Consider the following 24,659-nt stretch of genomic DNA (forward strand, 5'->3'; position numbering starts at 1 on the left):
AGCACTCAGTCAGGTAGTCTGTTACATGAAATTCAAAAGCATTCTTAGCTAATAACATTCCAGCAGAAGTTTCCAATGCATCTCTCCACATATTCCTAATTAAAGGATAAGGGACTACTGTAGATGTGCTTTCCGGGAGTACTAGAAATAAATGTGACTTAAAGGAAAAATAAGTCTGGGACCAGCTGAAGAATAAGCATGTTTGCAAGATGTAAATTTAACTTTGCAGCAATTCTACCTTAGCATTTATAGTCAAAAGAATGAAAAGCAGGGACACACATAGAGTTATGTACACTCGTGTTCATAGCAGCATTATTCACAATAGCCAAAAGGTAAAAGCAACCTAAGTGTCCATCAACAAATGAATAGGTAAACGAAATGTAGTACACATATACAATGAATATTATTTAGCCTTAAAAAAGAAAGAAATTCTGACACACACTACAACATGAGTGAACCTTGAAGACATTATGCTGGGTGAAAGAAGCCAATTAACAATAGACAAACACTGCATGATTCCACTTAAATGAGGTACCTAGAATAGTGAAATTCTTAGAAAGTAGAATGGTGGTAGGGGCTAGGGGGAGGGAGGAATTGGGAGTTAGTGTTTAATAGGTATAGAGTTTCAGTTTTATAAGACAGACAAATTCTGGAGATGGACGGTGATAATGTTTGCAGAGCAATGTGAATATACTTAATGCTACAAAACTGTACATTAAAAAAATGGTTAGAATGGAAAATTTTAAGCTAAGTATATTTTACCACCATAAAAAGTGCTTATCTCAGTATCTTTCTATATAAGAGATCCAACATTATTTTAATTAACGGAAGAGATAAAAGGCATGGGAAGTGGGGAGGCACATGGTACCAGAGCCTCAAATTAACCCTTTGAAGGGAATGTGTTACTTTTATATTGGAGGATGACATTTTCTTCAGGGTGTGTTTCATATTCTCAATTTAGTTAGGTAGGCCTATGATTATTTTCACTGCATTTTTCCTCCAGATTTTAGGAATATTATTGTCACCTTTGAAATCTCCTTACAAAGATCATGGTAAGTCTTATTCTCTCATTTTGTTAGTCAGCGTTCCTCATTAATTTAGAAAATTGTTCAATAAAGACCCATCTCATTTGATAATGGTCTGTGAATCCTGGGATTATGGCAGGGATTTTACTTCGTAGTAATCTCCCGGGAGAACTGTCCAAACAGCTGTGAAGGCAAGAGAGAGCTACAGGGGGCACAGCAACAGGGGGCTAAAGCTGACCAAAATGAATCTTTTCTGCTTTTCGCTGGTAAGTGTTTTTTTTTACATGCACCATTTATATCCTCTTTTTTATTTTATTGTGTGCAATTCGGGTTTACCCTAAACTTCTTAAGTGTTATATTAATACATTTTAAGGTCTCATAAGAAAGTTCACATCAGAAAAAGAGGAAGCATGTTTTCATTAAAGAACGTAAGCCGACTGTATTCAGAGGCAAGTAATTTACAAAAAAGTATATATTTATCTATAACAATGACTACTTAAAATTTTTATACTGAATTTCTAAGTGGAATATGTAAATAGTATTTTTGAGGAACTATTTTCTTCTTTTTATTATTGAGTATGAGTTTTTTTGTTTTCAAAATATGCTGCATTTGGGTTGCTGGTTTTGCTTTGGGACATTCCTAGGAATCAAAATTTCTTCTTTATTGTTTGAGTAATGAATTCTGTTCAATGTTGGTCTGGTTAACCTGCCACGGAGGCAGCTTTCTGAGTTACACAGCACTGTAAATGCAAGGTACAATAGATTAATCCACTCCTGCAGATGTGCTCATTCAGGGTATAAGCACCTCTCAAATTCTTTTTTACATTATTATTTTTTTTTTTTTCTTTAGCCTGAAGTGGATCAATGGAAGTTAGCAGGTAGTCATAGATCTGGAAATACTTTATAACTCTAACCTGCAATTGTGACCACCTGCCAATGCTAAAAATGGATTTCAAAAATAATTTTATTCATTTCTATATGTGTTTACAGCAGGGTATTATGCCTATTCATTGGTTTTTCAAGATGTCTGTGGGAGATCCCTGTCATTTGAGGAAATAAAATGGTTTACTATGATGTTTGTTTTTTTTCCAAATTGCAAAGAAGATTAACTTAAGTGCTAGAGATGGTGCTGACATAGGTTGTAATACCTAAACAGGAGGCGCTTTAAGTCAAGATAAAGGATTTAATCTTAGAGCATCTTGAAAAATAAAAATGCAATTGTGAGTTGTGGCAGGCTGAATCATTGAGTTCAGTTTGCCTATATAGTCCCAATTTACAAAATAACTGCCAGTGCTCAACTTTGCTTTGTGCCATATAAATCTGACTGGAGAAATCCCATTTCGGGTGATTTAAGTGGTATTATGCATTCTTTTCTAGTTGCTGTAAAAGAGCTATATGTGGTTTACATGAATATACGTCCCACGGAAAGAGGCAGTGTAGCGGCAGAGATGATTGTGTTCTGAAATCACTTTGAATGGTGCTGTAATCAGTATGCTAATGTTTCTATAACACAGCATAGCTCAGCATACTGTGGCATACACTTTGTAATCCTGCTACTAAAGACATATAACCACGTAATGAGCATGATTGTCTTTCTCTGTAATATAGGGAAGAAGGCACATACTCAAAAAGGATTGCTTCAAAGCTATGCCTCATGGACTCAATTTGACTGCAACTCTTTTGTATCTTTTAAAGTTATCCTTAAAAAGTTCCTTGCTCAGAAACATATTGGATTAGGCTGAACCACCATGAACACTAACTAAAATTATGTAAGCATTCCGAAGTTTATATGTGATCAAAATTAATTATTGCTTTAATAAGAAAATGTCCACAAGGTACTTGGGGAAAAAAATCAAAACTATTTTAGGTATTTTTATTCCTTCCTGGGGAATAAATAAATAAAGTTATTTAGCATATGGGCTCTCAACCAGGGTGTTGTGACACGCTACTGTGCTGTTATGAGCTGTGAAAGAGGGGCGGGGTTACAGTTTTTGCCAGGAATTTGTGCATAATTCAAAACATATTTTATCTGTGCCTGTAGGAATGTGAACATATGGGACACAACATTTTAAAAAAGAGATTTAAAGCTACTGATTTAGTGGGAAAAATACAGAATTAAAAAGTGGAGGTGGATATAAATATATTGACCTTTAAATCTCTAGGAAGGAGGTGATTTAAAATATTAAGCATCACATAAAGATTACCACTAAGGAAAGTCAGTGAAAGAGTTAAAGTTCTCTTAAGTGTAAGGGGAAATTGTAAATCTTTTAGTAAATGAGGTTTTTAAGAGAAATATAAAGCCAAACTTAAAGAACTATCCGTTTTGAACCAAGGATACTATAAATAATCCATTAAAGGTGATTGCTATTATTTTGGATCTATAAACTCCAAATGGGGTCTATCTTTCAAAAGAGAGGCAGAAATATCCTTTTATGTGTGCCACTCTGAATCCAGAATTTTTCTTAGAGTTTTACATCGTGATAAGGTTTTTAGAAAGCTTGCTCATTAGAAGCAAGGTGATTTTCTTGTTGAGCTCATCATATAGTTAGAGAGTTTAATTTGACTTTGTAACCCAATAAGGTTACAAATCAATTATCCCTGAACCATTTCTTCAGTGATTTGAAATGCTGCCTTTATCTTTATTTGGTTTATATATTTTATCCTAATGGTTTATCTCCATCCTTTTCTTTATTACTGTTCTACATACCTATTAAGGTAATTCTAACGCCAAGCAGATACCTTACTCAGAATACCCTCTCCTTGTCTTTCTTCAAAATGTGGACTTCTAAAGTCTCTGTGTTTCTATATAAATACAGAATCATCTTATCAAGTTATATGAAAATCTTTGATAGGATTTTGATTAAAATGAATTTGAATTTTACACCTTTAGGGGAAATTGACTTCATTATTAGGTTGAGGCCTCCCATCTGCAAATGTGGATAGCTCTTCATTTATTCTAATCTTCTTTCATAGTCTTTAATGATGTTTTATAATTTTCTCTATAAAATTCTTTTTTTAATTTTTAAATTAAATTAAATTTATTTTTTTATACCGCAGGTTCTTATTAGTTATCTATTTTATACATATTAGTGTACATATGTCAATCCCAATCTTTTGCTAACTTTATTGCTAGCAGTCTAAGAATTTTGGTTGCTGTTATTATTTTTTTTCCTAATTTGTCTTTGCTGATTTGTACATACATTATTGATTTTCAGATATTGATACGGCAAATAAGTAGTTTTGTTGAATTTCTAAAATTCTGATAGTCTGTGGTTTTTAATGCAGATAATCTGTAAGTTTTCCTCTTCTTTAGCAATTATACCATTCTCAGCTTCTCTCTCTCTTCTATAACACTGACAAGTAAAAATACTATAATGGCAGGCATCCTAGTCTTGTTTCTAACATTCATTTAATTACCTTTAATTGCATCTTCCTGGGGTTTTGGATAAATAACTCTAATGAGGTTGAGGAAGTCCTGTCTTTTCCCAGTTTGCTGAGATTTTATCAAGGATGAATAATAATAAATCTTTCAAATGCCTTAGAATATTTATTAAAATTATAAGCTTTCTTTTAAACACATTACAGTATACTTAAACATTGAAACATCTTCTATTCCTGTATTAAACACTAACTGGCCATGTTATATTTTAAAATACATTACTAACTTTAATTTTGTTAACACTACATTTAGGATTTCTTAAAACTATAAGTAAAATTAGTTCATAGTTTTCTTGAAATGACGAGAAATATCTGTCAGTTTATTTTTCTAGAATTCCTATTCATCTGATGTTGTAATGCCTCAAAATGTCCTCCACACTTTTACCTGAATATTTCATGTGTTTCTATTTATCCTTTTATGATGAACCCTGGGTGAACTCTTCAGCATTTGCTAATTCTTTTGAGAGGTCTAGAGTTCATCCCAATTTTTGATTATTTAATACAAATTTCTGATTACATTATTCATTTTCAAGACTTTTTAATTATTTAGTGTTTGTTTCCTTTCTGCCTGTTTTGGTTTCATCATAGGTTATTTATTTTTAATTGTATATTCCTTTTTTATTTAGCTCTGTGAAGATGATAAATATTTTTTCTGAAATTATTTTTCATGCATTTTATGATTTTAATTTCATCTGGAATGGAAATGGCTTTATTTTCAGATGGTCAATTCAGTTGACTCTCTTTCTCAGCATTCGATCCCTTCTTGTGTTTTGGCTAATGTTGAATGATAACTCTTTTTCTCTCTGTGTCTCTCTCTGTGTGTCTCTTCTCTGTCTCTCCCTCTCCCACTCCTTTCCCTTTCACCTCCATCCTCCTCTCTCTCTCTCTTTTCTCTCCTTCCTGGCCTCTTTACCTTTCTCCATTTGGTTGTAAGGCATAAATCTCCAGTCTCTCTGAGGCCCCAGTTAAGAACCGAGGCTTACATTGCTGGTCCAGGGTTCTCATCCCAAGGTTATATTTGATGTATTACTGATCCATCACTGAGCCAACTGGCAGCTTGTTTCTGATCCCAGTGTGCCAGCTGCATTGTTGAATTTTGCTTTTCTGACCGACAGCTTCCTAGAAGCAAGAGCCCCAGCAGCTATGAGTAGGAGATTTTTTCAACCTCTTTTCATAGCTGTGGGTACTACTGCTGCCCTTGGATTTCCGCACAGAGTTTGCTTTATGTGGAGGAAAGCTATTACACATTACACCACCAGGCCCAAGATCCATCAAAGCTGCCCGTTTGTGGGTGGACAACTAACAGGTACAAAGCTTAACCTCCATTCACCACTTTGTGCTTCTGTTAGGTTTTTGGTTTCCCTACATGTTTAGGTATTTAGAGCACAAATGTCTTAGGGCTTACTTAAGTCTTTCAAATTTTCCCAATAATTTGCCATGTGTTTGGAGCAGAAGTTACTTGAATTATGGAACTGTAGAACACATTGGTTGAAAGTTTTAAAGGTAAACAATGTGAATACAATTCAATCTTAACTTTGCTTATATCTTAATAAAATATATTTTTAAAGATGAGAACATTTTCAGTGCAACACTCATTGTTTAAAGCAAGAAAACTTTTTCATAATCCAGCAGACCTTTGTTTTGATGCCACCATTATCAGCCTCCCCAGTTACTATGCCTAGAAATTTTCAATATATTAAGTGTATACCTCTTTCCCTTAAGATTGTTTCCAGATGACGCCATAACTAGACCAATTCTGTCTTAAAAGGAAAAAAAACGTAAGAAGTCAATTCAGTTAAGTTTGCTTCCCAAATACAAAGGGGATTTAACATAGAGCTTACAATAGTTTTAAATGCAAACTCATACATGTTAAAATTCATTATTCCATAAAACTATAAAAACAAATGAACAATATTATTTATTAAGATAAATACTGTAAACATTAATATGAATGCCTTTATTGTACTTGTGAAATACTTTTGCTGTTCCAAAACATACACTATATTCATTTCATCCTGAGAGTTCCTCTGTAAGGTGGATAAAACTGCAACTTTACAGTTGGGGAAGCTGAAGTATAACAAATTGTGTTTCTTATACAAGGACATATACTCATTAGTACTAATTAGTACCCTAATTAGAGCGATACATATAACTAAAACCTATGACCTGACACCCAACACAGTTTATTGGTGTCCAAATAGGTCTTTATTTAGTACCTTGAACTTGATGTCTTCATCATGCTTCTTGAGAAATTGCCACATTTTGTGCATGGCTCCCCAACACTTAGAGTTTTGTTTGAATTCCTGGCTCTGTAATAAGTGCTAAGAATGCCTCTCTTTACTCTCTTGTTCACTGTTGAACACTGGCATACCATAAACTCGTAATCCCAATGCATGGGCTCATTTAGATGGGGTACTGTATAAAGGTGGGTAGATGGTTAGATGACCTTTCAATGAAAATTATCATTTTATTATTCCTTGACTCAGAAATCTCTTTATTACAGGAGGGCTCTATGGACAGCTTATATGAGCCAGTCCCAGAACAACAAGCTCACCAAGAGAGAACTTCTGGTAGAACTGATTCTCTTTTCTCACCCTCTGGGGAAAATGGAAACTTACACAGCAGTCTCTTCATGGTGAGTGAACCTTGAGTGGATCACCTCTTCTCTATTATATATTTAGAATCACTTGTTTAATGAAACCTGTTAATACAGCAAAAACACCCTGTTTTCGGAAAGTTGTTCATTTACTTTTAGTTTCTGCTTTGTTCTTCACTGTTGTCTCTTACATGATTATGGCTTATTAGTATGAACTACCATTTACAAAGTATGTATTAGGTGATTATGTAACTTAAATCACTTAAACGAAAGCAACCTTATGACAAAGAAATAATTGTATTGTTTTCTAGATGAGGAAAATGCAGGAGAGAAATACAACCTAACTTGTTAAAGACTATAAACCATTAAGTGTTAAAGCTGGCAAGTAAATATATATATATGCCTGCATCAGCAGTTTATCAGCAGTTTACTGGTCAACCAGGTTTTTGGGGTGGATGCAGGGAACCTGAGATTTGTATAATAGCATTTGCCAGTTTCCATGGTGTGAATGCTCCTACCATGGTTGATTTCAAGCTACCAATGGTTTAATAACAGGCTTACAATACCTGAATATTTAATTATTCATTCTCTCTAGTGTCAACTCCAGCACACCTCTGGCTGCTTTAAAGTCTGTGGACACACACCATCAACTTACTTACAAAATATTGAGTATTACTAGAATGCAAAGGCAAATGGTTTTTGTGAATTATATTTATAATTACTAGAGACATAGAGTTCTCCATGTTCTGCAAAGTTGGCCCTGTTCTTGTTTTACAGTGCAGGCAGTTTTCTTAGTCAGTTGTGCTGTATTTGTATTAATCCCATTCTAATAAACTTATGTGGCTTCTATGGTGACTTAGGACAATACAAAAGATCCTATGTCTGCAGCAAATAAAGAACTTCTCTCTACTTATAGATTTAGATGCCACCTCTTACCCTTGCAATCACACATTTCCCCAATAACAACAAAAAATAATATTAACTACACTAGATGATGTTATATATGAAATTATCTGTGTTGATCCTTACAATAAACCTTTACAGAGGTTTAGAAATGTTGAGAAAGGTTAAATAACTTTCCCAGTTAAAAAGAGGATGACCCAGGATTCAAACCCAGATATTGTTTTGCTCTGGAGAAAGGGTTAGAGTAAAATACCTTCGAGTTTTATACTTGCCTGTACAGCTACCAGTTTTATTCTTTGGGGACCTTGAAAACTTCTTATTTTCCCAGCTTCCAGAACGTTTCTGTTTCCCAGAAACTTAGATCAACTAAAAGGTGATGTACTGTAAGTTTGTAAACAAGTTCAATAATAAGTCTTAGTAAGTAAATATAATTTTTAAAATTTAGTGCAGTGGAAACTCTTCCCTCAACTCTGTATACTTTTTAATACCCAGAAGATATTGATGTTGACAGATATGCTTAAGAGGAAGCAGCAATATATTTTACATCTTAATGTGTGAGAGAGAGAGACCATTTACAGTGATACTGTCAATTGACATTGCAAAATGTTTGGAAGCATTTTTATGCTACAATTAAAAAGACAAATTGAATAGGCTGAAAAGCCTGAAGATGATATTTCCTTAAACACATGAGTTTAATAAGTATGCATGAAAAATAAAAAAGTTCATGGCCAACCAGTCTACTAGGATTGTTATCAAACTTCATCTACACGCAAAAGTAGATGAGAATAATAAAAACATGATTTAAATTGCTACAGCTCTGTCTCTTTCTGTCTGTATATTTCTGTCTTTCTGTATATATAATTAAATACTGAGGTATATATATATACATTTTATATATACACATATAATATATTATATACTCACTAATTTTAAAATATATGCATATATACAAACATAAATGTGTGTGTGTGTGTATGTGTGTGTGTGTGTATATATATATATACTGAAAAACAACTGGTTCAATTATTGATTCAACTATTCAATTGTTGAATTTTACCAGTTGTATCAAATTATCATTGATACCTACTTTATTCCTAATTAAAATGATTCCACAGCTTGGATAAAACAAGGTTAGTCTTTTAATAATGAAATTTAGTGATTTAGAACTTTCCTCCTGACTTTCCACCTAAGCCTCTGAAGAATGGATGCTTTTTTTCTACTACTATTCTCACTTTCCTTTTTTTTTTTTTTTTTTCTCAAGGAAAAAGAGATTTGGACCAGTTTTAATAGAATTGGAAATAGATTCTTCTTTTGGATTAATGTTCTGAAAATACTATGAAAACATCCCTAAAGTTAATGGAGTTATTCCTCAAGCTCCAAGAGTCCTCAGCCCAAATGTATTTGTGATTTTAATTTTACTGGAAAGGAGAGGTGCTCTCAAACTTAAAGTCTTTACACCCAACCCGACAGCATATCTAGTTGTTACAGTGGAAATTTGTAGCCCATACTAAAAATGTCATTTGCCACATGAATTGAAAAGAAAAACCAAGATGAAAGAAGAATCCTAGGTTTCTTGGCTTCCCTTAAAGCTATTTTTTTGGGCTTCCCTGGTGGCGCAGTGGTTGAGAGTCTGCCTGCCGATGCAGGGGACACGGGTTCGTGCCCTGGTCCGGGAAGTTCCCACATGCTGTGGAGCGGATGGGCCCGTGAGCCATGGCCGCTGAGCCTGCGCGCCCGGAGCCTGTGCTCTGCAACGGGAGAGGCCACAACAGTGAGAGGCCTGCGTACCGCAAAAAAAAAAAAAAAAAAAAGCTATTTTATTTATGCATACTTATTAGGAGCTTTGCTATGTGGAAAACACCATGTTAATCAAAATGAGGAGTTACACAGATGGACGGAAGATGCTTCAGAGTCCCAAAGCAGATGATAAGTTGTAGACAAACTGCACAATTAAGGATAGAGAAGGCATTTAAGGGAAAGAAGTTAATGTTGGGATTTTAAATGAAGAACATCAAAAATATCTAGTTTACATTTTAATTGCAGTTCTAGGAGGGGTTGGTAATGGAGAGCTGGTCTAAAGAGAAATTGATTTAAAATGAGACTTTATTAAATTTCATAAAGATAAATAATAAGAGATCCACTTATAGTATATGGCAAAGCCAGAGAGTTTTGGAGGTCTTCTGCCAGAAAAAACAAACAAACACAAACCCCCCCAAAAAAACTAGCTATAAAGTTTGACAGAGTGAATGATCATGCAACTAAACAAACATGCTGAAGGAAAATAGACTAACATACTAGCCTCACTAGAGATCGACTACTTTGTCATTACATTGGTTAAAATGTAGGCTGTTACTCCTTGATTCTCTACCTATTTTAGCACCTCTTTATTACGTCTGAAGCTAATAAAGCATCTTGAATTAGAAAAAAAAGTAAGAACATAAAATGTTTGTATCTCTGCCAATTGCGGTTAACAGGATCAAGGCTGAATTATCAGGCTTGCCATCTATATTGATTGAAGTTAGCAAATAATTATCAATTTTCCACTTCATTTTGTATCTCATAAATTAAATTGGTAAGATATTTGAACCTTTTCAAAAATGAGCTTAAATGTGGAATAGGGGAAATGTCTCTATTACTTGTATGTTGCACAAATATTCATTCAATGACTACTGAATGAATGGTTCGGTGAAGGTTCATTAATCAAACTAAGGAAAGTCTTAATAATGGAGAATGTATGATGCAGTGTCATACGTGAGCCCTGGAGCTGGGCAGATATGAATTCTCATTCTAACTCTGCACTTACCAGCTATTTGACTTGGGAAATTTGCTTAAATTCTCTAGACCTCAGTATCCTCTTCGTAAAATGAGGAGAACAATCCTAGGTATGGATTCAGCTTAGTTCAGTTTCAGAGAAGAGCATTCCTTCTTGCTACTGAGCACTGGGGTTAGAAGGGCAAATGTGTCACTGTAGAGCTGCGGCTAGAACTACTGCCCCAGGAGGCCTGTGTGTGTACTGCCCAAGAGCTAAGAACAGCTTTTGCATTGAAACAATTTTTTTTAAAAACAAAAACAAAAATAGAGAAGACCATGCCATAGAAACTGTATGTGGCCCACAGAGCCTAAAATATTTCTATCTGACTTTTCACGGAAAAAGTTTGCTGACTCAGGGAGTGACATTTTTCAAAAGAGAAACAGGTGGAAATTTATTTAATAATGTATTTAAGCAAATATATCTAAAAGATTATGGTTTCAACATGTAATTATTATAAAAAGTTAATGATATATATATATATTTGTGTGTGTGTGTGTGGTACGTGGGCCTTTCACTGTTGTGGCCTCTCCCGTTGCGGAGCACAGGCTCCGGACGCGCAGGATCAGTGGCCATGGCTCACGGGCCCATCTGCTCCACGGCATGTGGGATTTTCCCGGACCGGGGCATGAACCTGTGTCCCCTGCATCGGCAGGCGGACTCTCAACCACTGCGCCACCAGGGAAGCCCCTGGTGTGTATCTTATATATCTCAATTCAGATGCTAAAGTTTCAATGGTTAAAGTGAATCCTGCTCCTAATGAAACAATAAAAATTGTGTATTTTTGACCCAGCTTCAATTTCAAAATTAAGATTAAATTAAATTAAAATTTAGTTCCTCGATTGGACCAACCAAGTATCAATTACTCAATAGCCACATACCGTGAGAAATGGCTACAATGTTGGACAGCATAGAATTAGAGGCTTGAATTTGCTGGTGATGTTGAGGCATCAGAGTAATCAGATAATATAAATCCTCTACTTTACTTATGAAAGTATATATACGTATATATATATATATATATATATATATATATATATATATATATATATATATATAGGAATACTTATAAAAGAAATATAAGGTATAAAAATACTTGAAGATAAACACTTAGTTATATACTTTTAGGAAGAGACAAGACCAGAGGGAACAAGTATATTAACCAATGAGGAGGCTGAGATTAATGACTTGTCTGAAATGAGGGATGGAGTCAAGACTGCAGCTCTGGCTTCCCAAATACTAATGTTCTTTGGTCCTTCTGTCCCAAGCATGTGTGTGTGTGTGTTATGCATGTACATCTATGCACAGAGAGTAGGAGAGTCTGAGTGTGAGAATATGTTTTAGGGAGATGAGAAGTGAAGAGGAGGGGAAGATAGGAAGATAAAGAACCAACCTTTTTATATGTACATTAAATACTATCTGATATATATATATATATATATATATATATGTGTGTGTGTGTGTGTGTGTGTGTGTGTGTGTGTGTATAAATATATATGTATATACAGGACATAGCAGAGAGAACTTGAGATGGGCAATGAAGTTAATAAACTTGAGTTTTATTCCTGCTCCCCAGGTAGCTGAGAACTGTGTATCCTTGAGAATGATTTTGAATTTCTCTAACCCTAAGTTTTCTGAGCAATAGAATATGGATAAAAATGTCTGTCTCTTGGTTTGTAGTGAGGATCAAATGTTAAAACAAACGTTAAGCACCTGGCAAAATGCATGTTCATGTTCATTTTCCTTCCTTCTACAACCCGTCACACCAGGGCAGAGTGATCCTTTAATTTAATATCCTTGATTAAATGACTTTAAGTCAGACTCTCCTTTGAGCTTGGATCGTTTTAAAATAACTGTTCAAAATAATTTGTAATCAACACTCCTTACCTAAAAGCATTGATTTTTACCAGGCTGGACAAGGAGAAGCAATAGGATTTATTGTTACGTGCATTAGAAAACCCAAGATTTTAATCTCCACAAATTGCCTCAAATCATGAACACCCAGTTTGAGTGCAATGTTTGACATTCATTCCTAGATTTCCTTCCATGTGTAAATAACAGTAAACAAGAAAATCTATCACGGTGGCTCTTGTTAGCCTAATTTATAATTCAGGTGCTGTTTTTTTTGGGGGGGGTCCATTTTAACTTAAATATTTTTAAATGCAAGTTTAATTTTTAAATGTACTCACATTCATCAACATTCTGCATTGATAAAATCACTGGAGAAATCAATTAAATTGTTCCCAGCTACCAGATGTTAATAAGAGTGTAATATAGCAGATTCATAGTTTTAAAGACAAATGATACAATACATGTCTAACAGTTGGTTAGAGCTCAGCACTAATGAGGTCAAGGTCAAGGGTTTAATCCCTCCTTGGCCAGTTAGCTTTGCTCTCTTTCATAGCCACTGGTAGGATCCATGACCCAGCCTGCCATCTTGGCTGTGAACACTACTGATCATTAAGGAATCTGGGTTGGAGGATGAGGCAGCAATGGTACAAAACAATTACCTGCTATCGGAAGAGCGACTGAAGGGAAGAACAACCCAGCTGATCAGTAGTTTATCTGCCCACGAAGATTTTCCTTCACTATAATCAGTCTTCAGGCAATTAGTGCAATTCTCAGCTCTCAACTTAGGAGAATTTATGGGCCAATGGTAAGGACCTTAAGAGAGAAAACTGAGTTCTTACCCTGGCTTTGTTCCTAAATAGCGCCGAATAAGTCATTACACTATCTGGTTCTCTGTTTCCACCTCTATAAGATAATAAGGTTAGACTAAATGGTCTCCAAGGTCCCTTGCTGCTCTAAAATGGTTCCATGTGTACATTTTAAATTTTTTTGGAAGGGGGAGTGTTTTCTAACCTAAAACAGTATTATTTTCCTTTTGGAACTGTGGAAGGCAGACTTTTAAGATGGCGTCTAATGAACCCTCTTGTATAAATCAGGGCTCTGTAGAGAAATAGAACTGATAGGATGTGGATATATAGAAAGAGAAATTTATTTTAAGGAATTGGCTCATGCCAGTATGGAGGCTGGCAGGTCTGAAATTTGGAGGGCAGGCCAGCAGGCTAGAGATTCAGGGAAGGGCTGATGTTGTAATAAGAGTCAAAAGGTAGTCTAGAGGCAGAATCCATCTTCCTTGGGGGACTACAGTTTTTTTGTCTTAAGACCTTCAACTATTGAGATGAGGTCCAGCCACATTATACAAAGTAATCTGCTTTACTTAAAGTCTACTGACTTAAATGATAATTTCACTTGGTGTTTGAACAAATACCTGGGTTGTGTGGCCAAGCCAAGGTGACACATAAAATTCACCATCACATCTGCCTTCTGGTATTTATGTCTTTATGTAATACTCACCTTTCTTTGTGTGAGACTTGATTCCAATAGAATTTGGCAAAGGTGATAGGAAGTCACTTCCATGATTAAGTTATACAAGACTATAACTTCTGTCTTGCAAGAGGACTGTCTCCATTGCTTTCTTGCTTGCACATTATGGTGAAGCAAGATCCCATCTAGAAGAGGCCCAGGTGGCAAGGAACCAAGAGCAACATTCAGCCTACAACCAGCAAGGAACAGTGGCCTTCATTTCAACAGGCTTCAGAAAACTGAATGCTGCCAACAATCACTAGGTGAGCTTGGAAGAGGATACTCTTCCCAGCTAAGCCTTTAGATGAAACCTCATACCTTTGGGCCAATAACTTGACTGCAAACCTGAATCAGAGGATCCGTTTAAGTCCTACCCATATTCTTGACACACAGAACCTGTGAGATAATCCATGTATATTGTTTTAAGGCATTCCATTTTGGAGTAATATATTGAATAGCAATAGATAACTAACACAGGACCTAAAATTAACTTGATGAGTTATTGATCAGGATTAATTTGAAGATAACCAAATCCACATTAGCTAATTTAAGTAGAAAGAAATGGATTACAGCTTAAAGAAATCTCAGAACTTTTGGGAGGCTGAAGATAGATACTCTAGCCGAGCTTGCAGAAATTACTGAGAAGCACACTACAAAACTTGCCACCCCCAGGAGAGCTGTTGCTTCCGCCACCATCAGGAAGTATCCAAATCAAGAAGCTACTATCATAGCAGTAGGCTCCAGAACCACACTGTCTCTGCTGCGATTTGCTACATTAAAAATGGATGCCCACACCTTACATTTTCTCCCATGTTAGTCAGTTTTGAATCAGTGTCTTAAGTTTGCCCATGTGATGGATAAGACCTAAGCCACATATCTCATCCTAGTAACAATGGGAGTCTTTTCTCTCTCTCTCCCTCCCTCCCTCTCTCTTTCTCTTTTCTCTTTTTTTCTCTCTCTCTTTCCTTCTTTTCTTCCTGCTCTCCTTCCCTCCTTCACTTCTCCTTCTCTTTCTCCCTTCTTCTTCTTCTTCCTCCTTCTTCCACACATTGATTTTAGGTTTAGTGAATGACAGTTGTCAACTACAGTAGAAATATGTATATCAAAAATATCTAGAGAGTGTTTCCCTAGTGGCGCAGTGGTTGAGAGTCTGCCTGCTGATGCAGGGGACAGAGGTTCGTACCCTGGACCGGGAAGATCCCACATGCTGCAGAGCGGCTGGGCCCGTGAGCCATGGTTGCTGAGCCTGCACGTCTGGAGCCTGTGCTTCACAATGGGAGAGGCCACAGCAGTGAGAGGCCTGCGTACCGCAAAAAAAAAAAAAAAAAAAAAAAAAATCTAGAGAATAAAATAAGACATTATGTAATTAAATGCTGTATTATAAGTATCAAGCCCAACTTCTACAATATTTCTCAGAAGGAACTTCAAAAAAAAATAATGTAATAGAAGCACAACACTTGGGGGTCAAATAAACTTTATAAAAATGGCAGCTTTGAAATTTACCAGCTACGTGATCTTGGACAAGTTCCTCAAATTCTTTAAGCCCAGTTTCTTCTCCTATAAAATGAGGAAACTGCTTGTTACTCTCATTCATTATTTGAGAATAAAAAGTGACAGTGCAATTAACATTATTAGCACAGTGGCAGGCACAAAGTAAATGATCAATAATGTGTTATGACTAAGAACATGATAGTGGTTTGTGGTTTAACCATGCAAGTTCAGTGGAGAAGGTGAGATTTAAGCTGGGCTTGAAAAGGAAGAAGTACAGTTAAAAATGGTGAAAGGAAGGTAAGACATTATCCCTGCACATTGTCCTAGCATCTTCCAGAAAAGGCCTTAAAAATCACTTAGAGCCAAGTGTCTTATAAACGAATAAATGGACACTGAAATGTGACATATCTTAGAATAGGTGAGTAATGAAGTCAAGGTAGGTGACTCCCAGGTTGGTATTCTAAACACTCAGCTGCATTTCTTACTTGCCTCCGAACTATTAAAATTGGGAGTTCTTTTGTTCTGTCTCCATATTAACATCAGCACTGACATAGCTATTAATAACATAGACACTAAAAGAAGAAAATGAGACTAACAATGGCATCCCATAAGCTAGGTCTTCATCAAACTATGAACAAGAGGAGTCAGTGTCAAAACAGTGCATGCAATCCTTTTCTTGATTTCTAGATTGTGAAATGACTCATAACAAGTTGACATATAAAACATAGATCGCTTTCATAAAAAACACTGCACTTTTCTTTCATTTTTATTTTTTACCCATTATATCTACGATCACATACAGCTATTCTTCTGCCACCAATTCATATGTGAACACTTTCTGTTGGTTTTAATTAGTTTCCTCCCATAAATAGAAACTTATGTTAAAATAAAATAAAATCAATGGATTGAGGTTAATTACACCCTATTCTCTTTTTTATTTCCTAAATTCATGATATAATTACTAATTGAATCTAATGAAAGCCATGGTTATCTCTTTATTCATGTTTTAAAGAAAAAGCTGTAAAGCAAAAAAGCCCATTCCCATTTTAATTTTCTCTTAAAACCTTTTGTCATCCCTACTGACTTTGGATTGAAATATTGTAGATAAGGAAACATGGATTGTTTTTACTGGAAGAGATTTTCAAGTTCTTGTTCACTAACCTTCATACTATTGATGTAGAGACAGTTCTGAGAGGGTTCTTGGAACTGGCCCAGTTTAGTAGCAGACCTGGGAGATCAAGCCAGGTCCTGGAGTGCCAGTTTGGTGCTTTTCCACTGTAAGGATGGAAGTTGATATTTTTACCCGTCTTATTTCCTATCACACTTCTTGCAAGTTTGTTTGGTTTTCTTTTGTTCCATTTGTGGCTCTGAGGATTAAATAAAATAATGATATAAGTGGCAGGCAACATGAAATTTAAACATTAGTTGTCTTTCCCCTTTCTAAAACCTTGTGTAAATATAATTTCATAAGTCAGAACACATTTAAGGATACTTAAGAAAGTTCTAAAAAATGAACTTATTTACAAAACAGAAACAGACTCACAGACTTAAAGAATGAACTTATGGTTACGGGGGGGGGAAGGGTGGGAGGGAGGGGTAGACTGGAAATTTGGGATTGACATGTACACACTGCTATATTTAAAATAAAATGCTTTTCCATGAAAAACAATGGAAGTCTGGAAAAGAATCTTTTTGAAAAGGAAGAATCTTTTATAATGCAAATAACCATCCTCTAAGTAACCTGTTTTGCCATCCTGGATATTTATAACACTGTGAGAGGAGTTTGTTAGCTCAGGATTGATAGAAAGCTCACTTGGCACACCGGTAGACGAATGGCAAAGTTCTATGCAATTTACCAGCCCTGTCCCTCATGGATTAGATACAGTACCCGTGCATTCTCCAGGCACTACGAGCTATAAGGTCTGCCCTGAGATGATGAGCCTTTTTGGGATGCCATACACCACCTGCTTCTCTTGGGGAAATCAGAATTCATTAGCGTATAGGGTTATTACTCTTTGATAGGAACTGGTGGGCTGGCAAGAAAGTCTACTTTTCCCATCACAATGAGCTGAGGTTGCTTCTGCTTCTTCGTTGCATTCTCATGGGGGGATAAAATCTGTTTTCCCTGAGAACCATAATTTTATTACAGTAATATACTGGGGGGCCTCCAATGTGCAGTCTCTCATCTAAATTCAATGATTCGTGAAGTGCCCATTTTTAATTAAATATGGGCATTCTTTGATGATGATGATGGCATTCACAAAATGATTAGTGCCTTCAAAACACATCAATATACTGTCCAAATAATACTAACATATACACACTACTATGCATAAAATAAAGAACCAACAAAGACATACTGTATAGCACAGGGAACTATACTCAATATTTTGTAATAACCTATAAAGGAAAAGAATCTAAAAAAGATTCTTACATATATATTCTTTAGTTATACACATAACTAAATATAACTGAATCACTGTGCTGTACACCTAAAACTAACACATTGTAAATCAACTATATTTCAATTAAAAAAAGAATTATGTGCAAAAAACACTAAATTATTCATATTAGTAAAAGTGTGCTTTCTGAATTTTTTGTTTAGTAGTGGCATATAGTATTACATTTCTCTAGCCATTCTCTCTTCTGGCCAACAGTTCGTTTGTGGGATCTCTGATCTAGAGGACAGGTAGATTTTGTATGTGTGTAGTCAAGTATTGAAGTAGCATTGTGTACTCATTAAGGCATCAGGCATAAACTCCCAGTTTTACCACTTAATAGTTATGTGACCTTAGGCAAGAATTTGACTGCTCTGTGCCTCAGTTTATTCATGTGTAAATTGAAGACACATAACTGTATAAACCTCACGGGATTGTTGGGAGGATTAAATGAATTACTCCATGTAAAGCATTTGGAAGTGTGCTTGATAATCCATAAGTGTTCTACCATTATTATTTCTCAAATGTGTTAAATCAAGAAATTAGAAAAGCTATAAAAGTCTTGTCATTCTTAGTAACTTGCTTTAACCACCTGGGCTCAAACTAGCTATATTGACTAACATTTCTCTTTGTGGTGTGATCTATTCGATAATTTAGGAGACTTCTTCATGTGATTTTTTTCACCACATGTTTGTAATCAGGTGTAGAGGCAGGATGGAGGACCTCATGGGTGGCAGGACTCCTTCACATGGGTGATGGTTTGTTATCCAGCACACAAACTTCCTCCTTGTTTTGAGAACAGAGCTGAAAGCTGGGTATACATTTTTTCATCACTCTGGTGGCTTTTCAGTGCACTGCAAAATTAGCCCACTTTATTAAACTTGAAGCATCGTAAGCATCCTCTTTCCAGATGTCTATTAGAATTTTTTTAAAGGGAAATTCACAGAATTTCCCTTTCTTTTTTTGAACGTCTGTGGGAACTTTATTGAAGCCTAAGAAGTTAAGAAATGTCCAGACATAAGCTCATTCAGTTTGGATGTGGCATTCTTGGAATCACAGTATTTTGATATTAGTTAAAATAATTTTAGTTATGCAAGTGAATTATCTTTATTCTTGCAAGAGAATGAGTTGAATAAAATAGGAACTGGGTTAGCTTATTTTAATAAGAAGTTATATGTATGTATACCAATATGTGTGTGTGTTTGTTTGTATTTATGTTCAATTCTTACCTCATTATCAGAATTCCATGTAACTATTAATGAATAATTAATCTAATGAGAAATAACATCTGTAAGTATCTTCAATGTGTTTGGAATCATGTAAGGATTTTATAAAGGTTAGCTCATTTAATCATCAAAATTAGGAAAATCATGGAATCCAACAGGATCCTGAGAGCAGCGGTCATTGATGGTGGATATTTGAGAGAAGAACCACTTGTAATTCTTTTTTGACTCTAAAAGAGTATCTGGTACATAATAGATGCTAAATAAGTGTTGAATGAACTATAAATCTATGAATGAATGAATTATATGATTCTAAAGAATACATTAGAATGAAAAATATGACGAGCATTTAACCAAGGTAAATCACTGTATGTATGACCCTAGACAAGTCAATTTACCATCTGGAACCTCAATTTATTCATTTGTAAATCAAAGGTCAGATCTCATCAGCTCTTAAGTCTTAAAAATTCACCATGGGATTTACACCATCATTTACTGTCAGTCATTATTCTCTGTGCAGAAATACCTTTTACATTTCCATTAGCTGGTCAACAACAACTCCTGACATATTCTTCACTTCATTTTTCCTTTTGACTTTGTGATTTGAAAGTAAGATTTAAAAACGAATAACACAAGAAACAGGCACATATTAGACTCAATCCCAAAGGACAGTCAACTGTAACCACTGCATGAGAATAGAAATATGGCAGTTGGTATCCAAAATTTCTCTATCCTTTTAAATGGCACCTTCTCTTTCTTCATTTCTAATTGTTTTTAAATTTTCCTTAATTTGACCTAGTTTCATAGTTATGTGAAAATGCTTTGCTCCTAGAGCCTACTCTCATCTACTTGAAAAATAGCATAGGTTGGACATATTCTTTAGTTTCTACTGGCCCATTTATAATAATGTGTCTACATTTCATATTTTTTTATTTTCCTAAAAATTGCCAGGGGTAACAATTAAATTAAGCCACAAACTCCCTAGTGAATGAAAGGTAAGACTAATGATTAGTGTTTGACTTAGGGGATAATGAAGGCTAACAGGAACAAGTTTTACCTGGTATTGATGGCAAGTGTCAAATTAATGGACTAGACAGAATGATTTCACTGACTCTCTGAAATGGTATTTTCCTTTTGTAGTTCAGAGTATCACGCGCGTGAACACACACACACACACACACACACACACACATAGATATAGTTCTAAAAATAAAGCTTTGTATAGTCCTTCTTGACTTGCCCCTCCAGAAATAAAGAACCTAGGGTCTGAACTCCAAAGTACATGACAGTCTGCTTATGTAAGCAGACTGCTTGGTACAAGAAGTACTAAAAATTGCTTAACCAGTTCAGTAGTCATCTACAATTAAGCAACACCCAGGGAACAGAAGTCTTATTCTTATAAGTAGATGTTGCCCTATTTGAGTAATCCCTTTCCTTCATATAATCACACCTGAGACTGAATTTAGTGTGCTTGACTCTCCCTACCCTCTTGTAGGAAGAAGGTTACCTAAGGAGAACTACATTAACTCTTTCATCTTAATAAGGATTCGAAAGAAGTTTTAGCTCAAAATCTTTTTCAAAGTATTTATTACAAGAAAACTCTTTAATAAAAGATCCCCGAACCTAAGCTGATTCATTACAGGCAAATATTGGATGACCCGGATTCCAGTAAAATAGAACAAAGTAGATAGTCCCTAGAGAATGTTGTGACAACGTGCATTCTAAAAATAACCAGTCTCCATCTATGGTCTTATGAAATTCTTTCAAGTCTTGGTCCAGATGTCTCTAAACCTCAGCTCAGAAGCTAATTGTGTCCTTTTCACTACAATCAGTAGCCATGCATATTTAACCAGTTTTGGTCCAACATCTGATTTTATTAACTTAGCTAAGGCTTCACCCAGCTGAAGCAAGAGGCTGTGCTTGAATAATATGCCCTCTGCCCCAATTCAAACACTTGGGGCTCAATTGCACACAAGTTTTGTGTCATCTGGAATTAAATCTCTTTGGTAGCAGAAAACAATGAATTATTGATATAATAAATGGATTCAAAAAGTACTATGATTCAAATGATAACAAATACAAAAGATATCTAATGTTTCCTATCTTTCTTATTTCAAATCCACCTTCTGTACTGCTTAACTCCAGACCAGACACCTTTCCTCTTTATACTCAAAAGAGGTAGAATGATTTTGAAGAGTACAATATTCACAATCCAAAGAAATTGATCTAAACTCACATAACAAATTAATGAGACTCATGACAATGGATTCTGATTATTGAGACATAACTAGCCCAAACTGCATAGATTATGGGAACATAGAGTTTGCTCCTTCCTAGCTACATTACAAATATGTATGACAGGAAAATGCTACTACAAAGATGGGTGGCCATCCCCTTTCCTGATGACCCTCACAAAGCTAGTGTGTCCTCTGATTGTGGTGAAAATGATACAGTTAGCTTCCAGACTGAGGTTTGGAGACTTCTAGACCAGACTGAAAAAATTTCATAAAAAGACCATGGACAGAGATTGATTATTTTTAGGACCCCTGATGACAAAGCACAGAGAATCGAAGGAGTGATCAATCTAACCATTAAGTCCTCAGAGTCTGTTGATATCTCAATTCACCTCAGGGCTTGGTTCATGACTCCCACTTTTTTACCTTCACCCCCACATCTCTTCTATAAGACATTGTCCTCTGGGTGATCCACAGGCATCTTAACTTGGCAAAACTTGTTTCTCAAGCTGGGGACTGATTATTTCAGTATATGGGTTTTCAGTTCTACCCAACAATGTGAAATAGGTAATTCAAATTGTCTTTGAAGTTAAATCTTGATAAAAACACAATAAGGGTTTGAGAAAGGTCCCCCTCAGTTACTATGTAGGGGAAAGCTTATCCTGAACTTTACAGTGCTCAGACTAATACTGTCAACTAGTGGAATAATAAAAACAGCTTTGAGTAACATCTGCAAAAAAATACTGAATCACTATGCTGTATACTTGAAACTAATGTAATATTGTAAGTCAACCATACTTTAATTTAAAAAAAAAACTTTCCTTTTTTGATTTTTGTTCACCACTCCTTCCAGCCTTTGCTTTTCTCACTATGTGGAATATTGGTCTCAATGTTCTTTACTACACAAATTTCTACCTCGCCAAACAAGACCCTTCAGAACATGGTCTGTTGCCTATCATATAGTAGGTGTTCAAAAAACACTGGACAGCAAAAACATAAATGGTTTTTGAATGAAGGAGTGGATGAATGAGAAAGAGAATCTGAAGAGTTCTTAAAGACACCTGGAAGCAGTTTAAGCTCTTTCGAACATGGTGAAAGATGTGGCAACATATTTCTTCTGCCAGAAGTATAAGAGATTTTACATAGCATCAGTGGCTCTGAAGAAAAAGGTCAGATGAATAACACGTGTATTTCAACACACTTAGGGTATTGTGATAGGCTACTTTCCATCTTTCTTAAAGAAAGATAATGTAATTAACATACTCTGGTATGTGTCTCTCCCCCTGGTCTTGGTGGGTTGAAGGGGAATATAAACTTGAGGCTACAAGGATTTAATTACAGATTTTTGTTTAAAATACTTGCTCACTAACTGTCACGGACTTACAATGAGGTAAACATTTATCAAGGTTACAAAGACAAAGAGAGAAAAAAGTAAAAACTAGAAACAAGATTCTACTAAATAAATTACTAAAATACAGTCATTTTACTAGGAAAAGGCAAAATGAACTGCATTTGGATTATACTCAAAGATAAACTGTACTTGAATTCTCTTTCCGGTTTCTTGGGGTAGTATTATTTTATTTTACTTTTTATTTTATTTTACAGGAAGTTTCTCATTTTGAGAATGCAAAACCAAAAAGAAAGTAAGTCAAATTTACTTTGAAAACTTTATGTTCTCTTAGTTCTACAATGTTGAATAGACTATTTTAGTGGGTTTCCTGTCAAAGTGCTTTTTTAAAAATCATCATGTACAAATCTAGGTATGCTTTACCCTGCTAACATTTATGTTTATGCTTATGCTTAGGAAACTTGTGTTGTGACATTCCTGTAGACAGGGATGTGAAAATTAAATTTTCAGAAGAAGAAACATGTGTCTAAACTAGGCTCAGATTAAAGTGGAAGCCTACTCAAAAACATGTTTCTATCGGTGAACTATTAACCTTCTGGAGTTCTTCTAATCCTAATAAAAATGTGTTTGCAAAGAGATTTGGGTTATTTAGGTCAGGCTTGGCTTTATATTCAGCACATTAAGCTGCCAGAGGACGTGACACACACATGTTGCATAAGGTAATGGGATTTTTAACTAATAAGCAAGAAATACATAGGAGCAGGAAGTTGGTTTATGGGGAAATTTCCAGATTGGTGGCTGATGATACAGAAGAACGGCTTCCTTGCACTCTGGAATGGTCTGAGACAAAATTGTTAACATGTGAAATTCTTTCTGGATGTAGTCTTTTTTGACAGCTCTTGCCTCTCCTCCTCCCCCAACTACTTCCTCCCACAAAACATTTGGTGTTTTCATAGTCTTTCCTTCCTTTCCTGCTCAAAGCTTTCTCCCAGTAAGGATATAAAATGCAGCCATAGTAAGTAGGTAATTTCATGATTAACAGTTTAGAGCACCTGCCAGGCAAGGGTAGTTGTATTTTAGTCATAGTTACCTAGTTAAACTACATCAGTGGCATTTTAAGCATGAATGGGAGTAAAGAGGGATTTTTTTAGCAGGGTTCTTCTCAGTCTTAAAAATTGCCCCACCTATGTAGCTGTTTATTCTATCCATGGATAAGGAGCTCACTAATCCCAAATCAAATACTTAAACAAAATTACAGGCATTGGCTGATGATTGATGCTTCTACAGATTAGATGATACCCAAACATGGAGGTGCAGAAGGAGGATTAATGAGAGGAAAAGTACCTGATGCTGACTGAATTAGGAATCTTCAAACATAAGCCAAATCAATTAACACGCTTCTCAGATTCCAACCAGTTAAAGTTGAAGACTTTCTTGAGTTCCTCAGTTCTTCTGTCCATCACTCCCCTGAAGGGAATAACCTCTCCTGTCATTATACACCTACTTCACTTTATAATATTATAAGTAGCTTTTTTGGGAACACTTGTCACTTCCCAAGAGCTGTCCTGAATGAGCATTTTGTGTTAAAAAATTAACACAAACCAAAATAAAATGGTTAAGAAAAAAAGAAACATTATATAGGTAAGTTTTTGCTTACAACCTTGAGCTTAAAAAAAAGGTGAATAATGGAAAACACTCCAGCTATGACAAAATTATTTACATGCACACTATGTGTGTGTGTTCACCCAATGTGTAAATTGATTAACATAATCAAGTATCAATTTA

General features: G+C 35.4%; 1 protein-coding gene across 1 annotated transcript in view; it reads left to right on the plus strand.

The window, feature by feature from the left end:
* The first annotated feature begins 1,267 nt into the window (after positions 1-1,267).
* SAMSN1 (SAM domain, SH3 domain and nuclear localization signals 1) overlaps positions 1,268-24,659 on the plus strand; it is a 144,609-nt gene continuing 121,217 nt past the window's right edge. The window contains exons 1-3 of the mRNA XM_060099793.1: positions 1,268-1,291; positions 6,967-7,098; positions 23,132-23,169. Coding sequence (XP_059955776.1) covers positions 1,268-1,291; positions 6,967-7,098; positions 23,132-23,169 — 194 coding nt within the window. The remainder of the gene's footprint in view (positions 1,292-6,966; positions 7,099-23,131; positions 23,170-24,659) is intronic.

Source organism: Mesoplodon densirostris, chromosome 5 (assembly GCF_025265405.1).
Source record: "Mesoplodon densirostris isolate mMesDen1 chromosome 5, mMesDen1 primary haplotype, whole genome shotgun sequence".
Classification (NCBI taxonomy): Eukaryota; Metazoa; Chordata; class Mammalia; order Artiodactyla; family Ziphiidae; genus Mesoplodon; species Mesoplodon densirostris.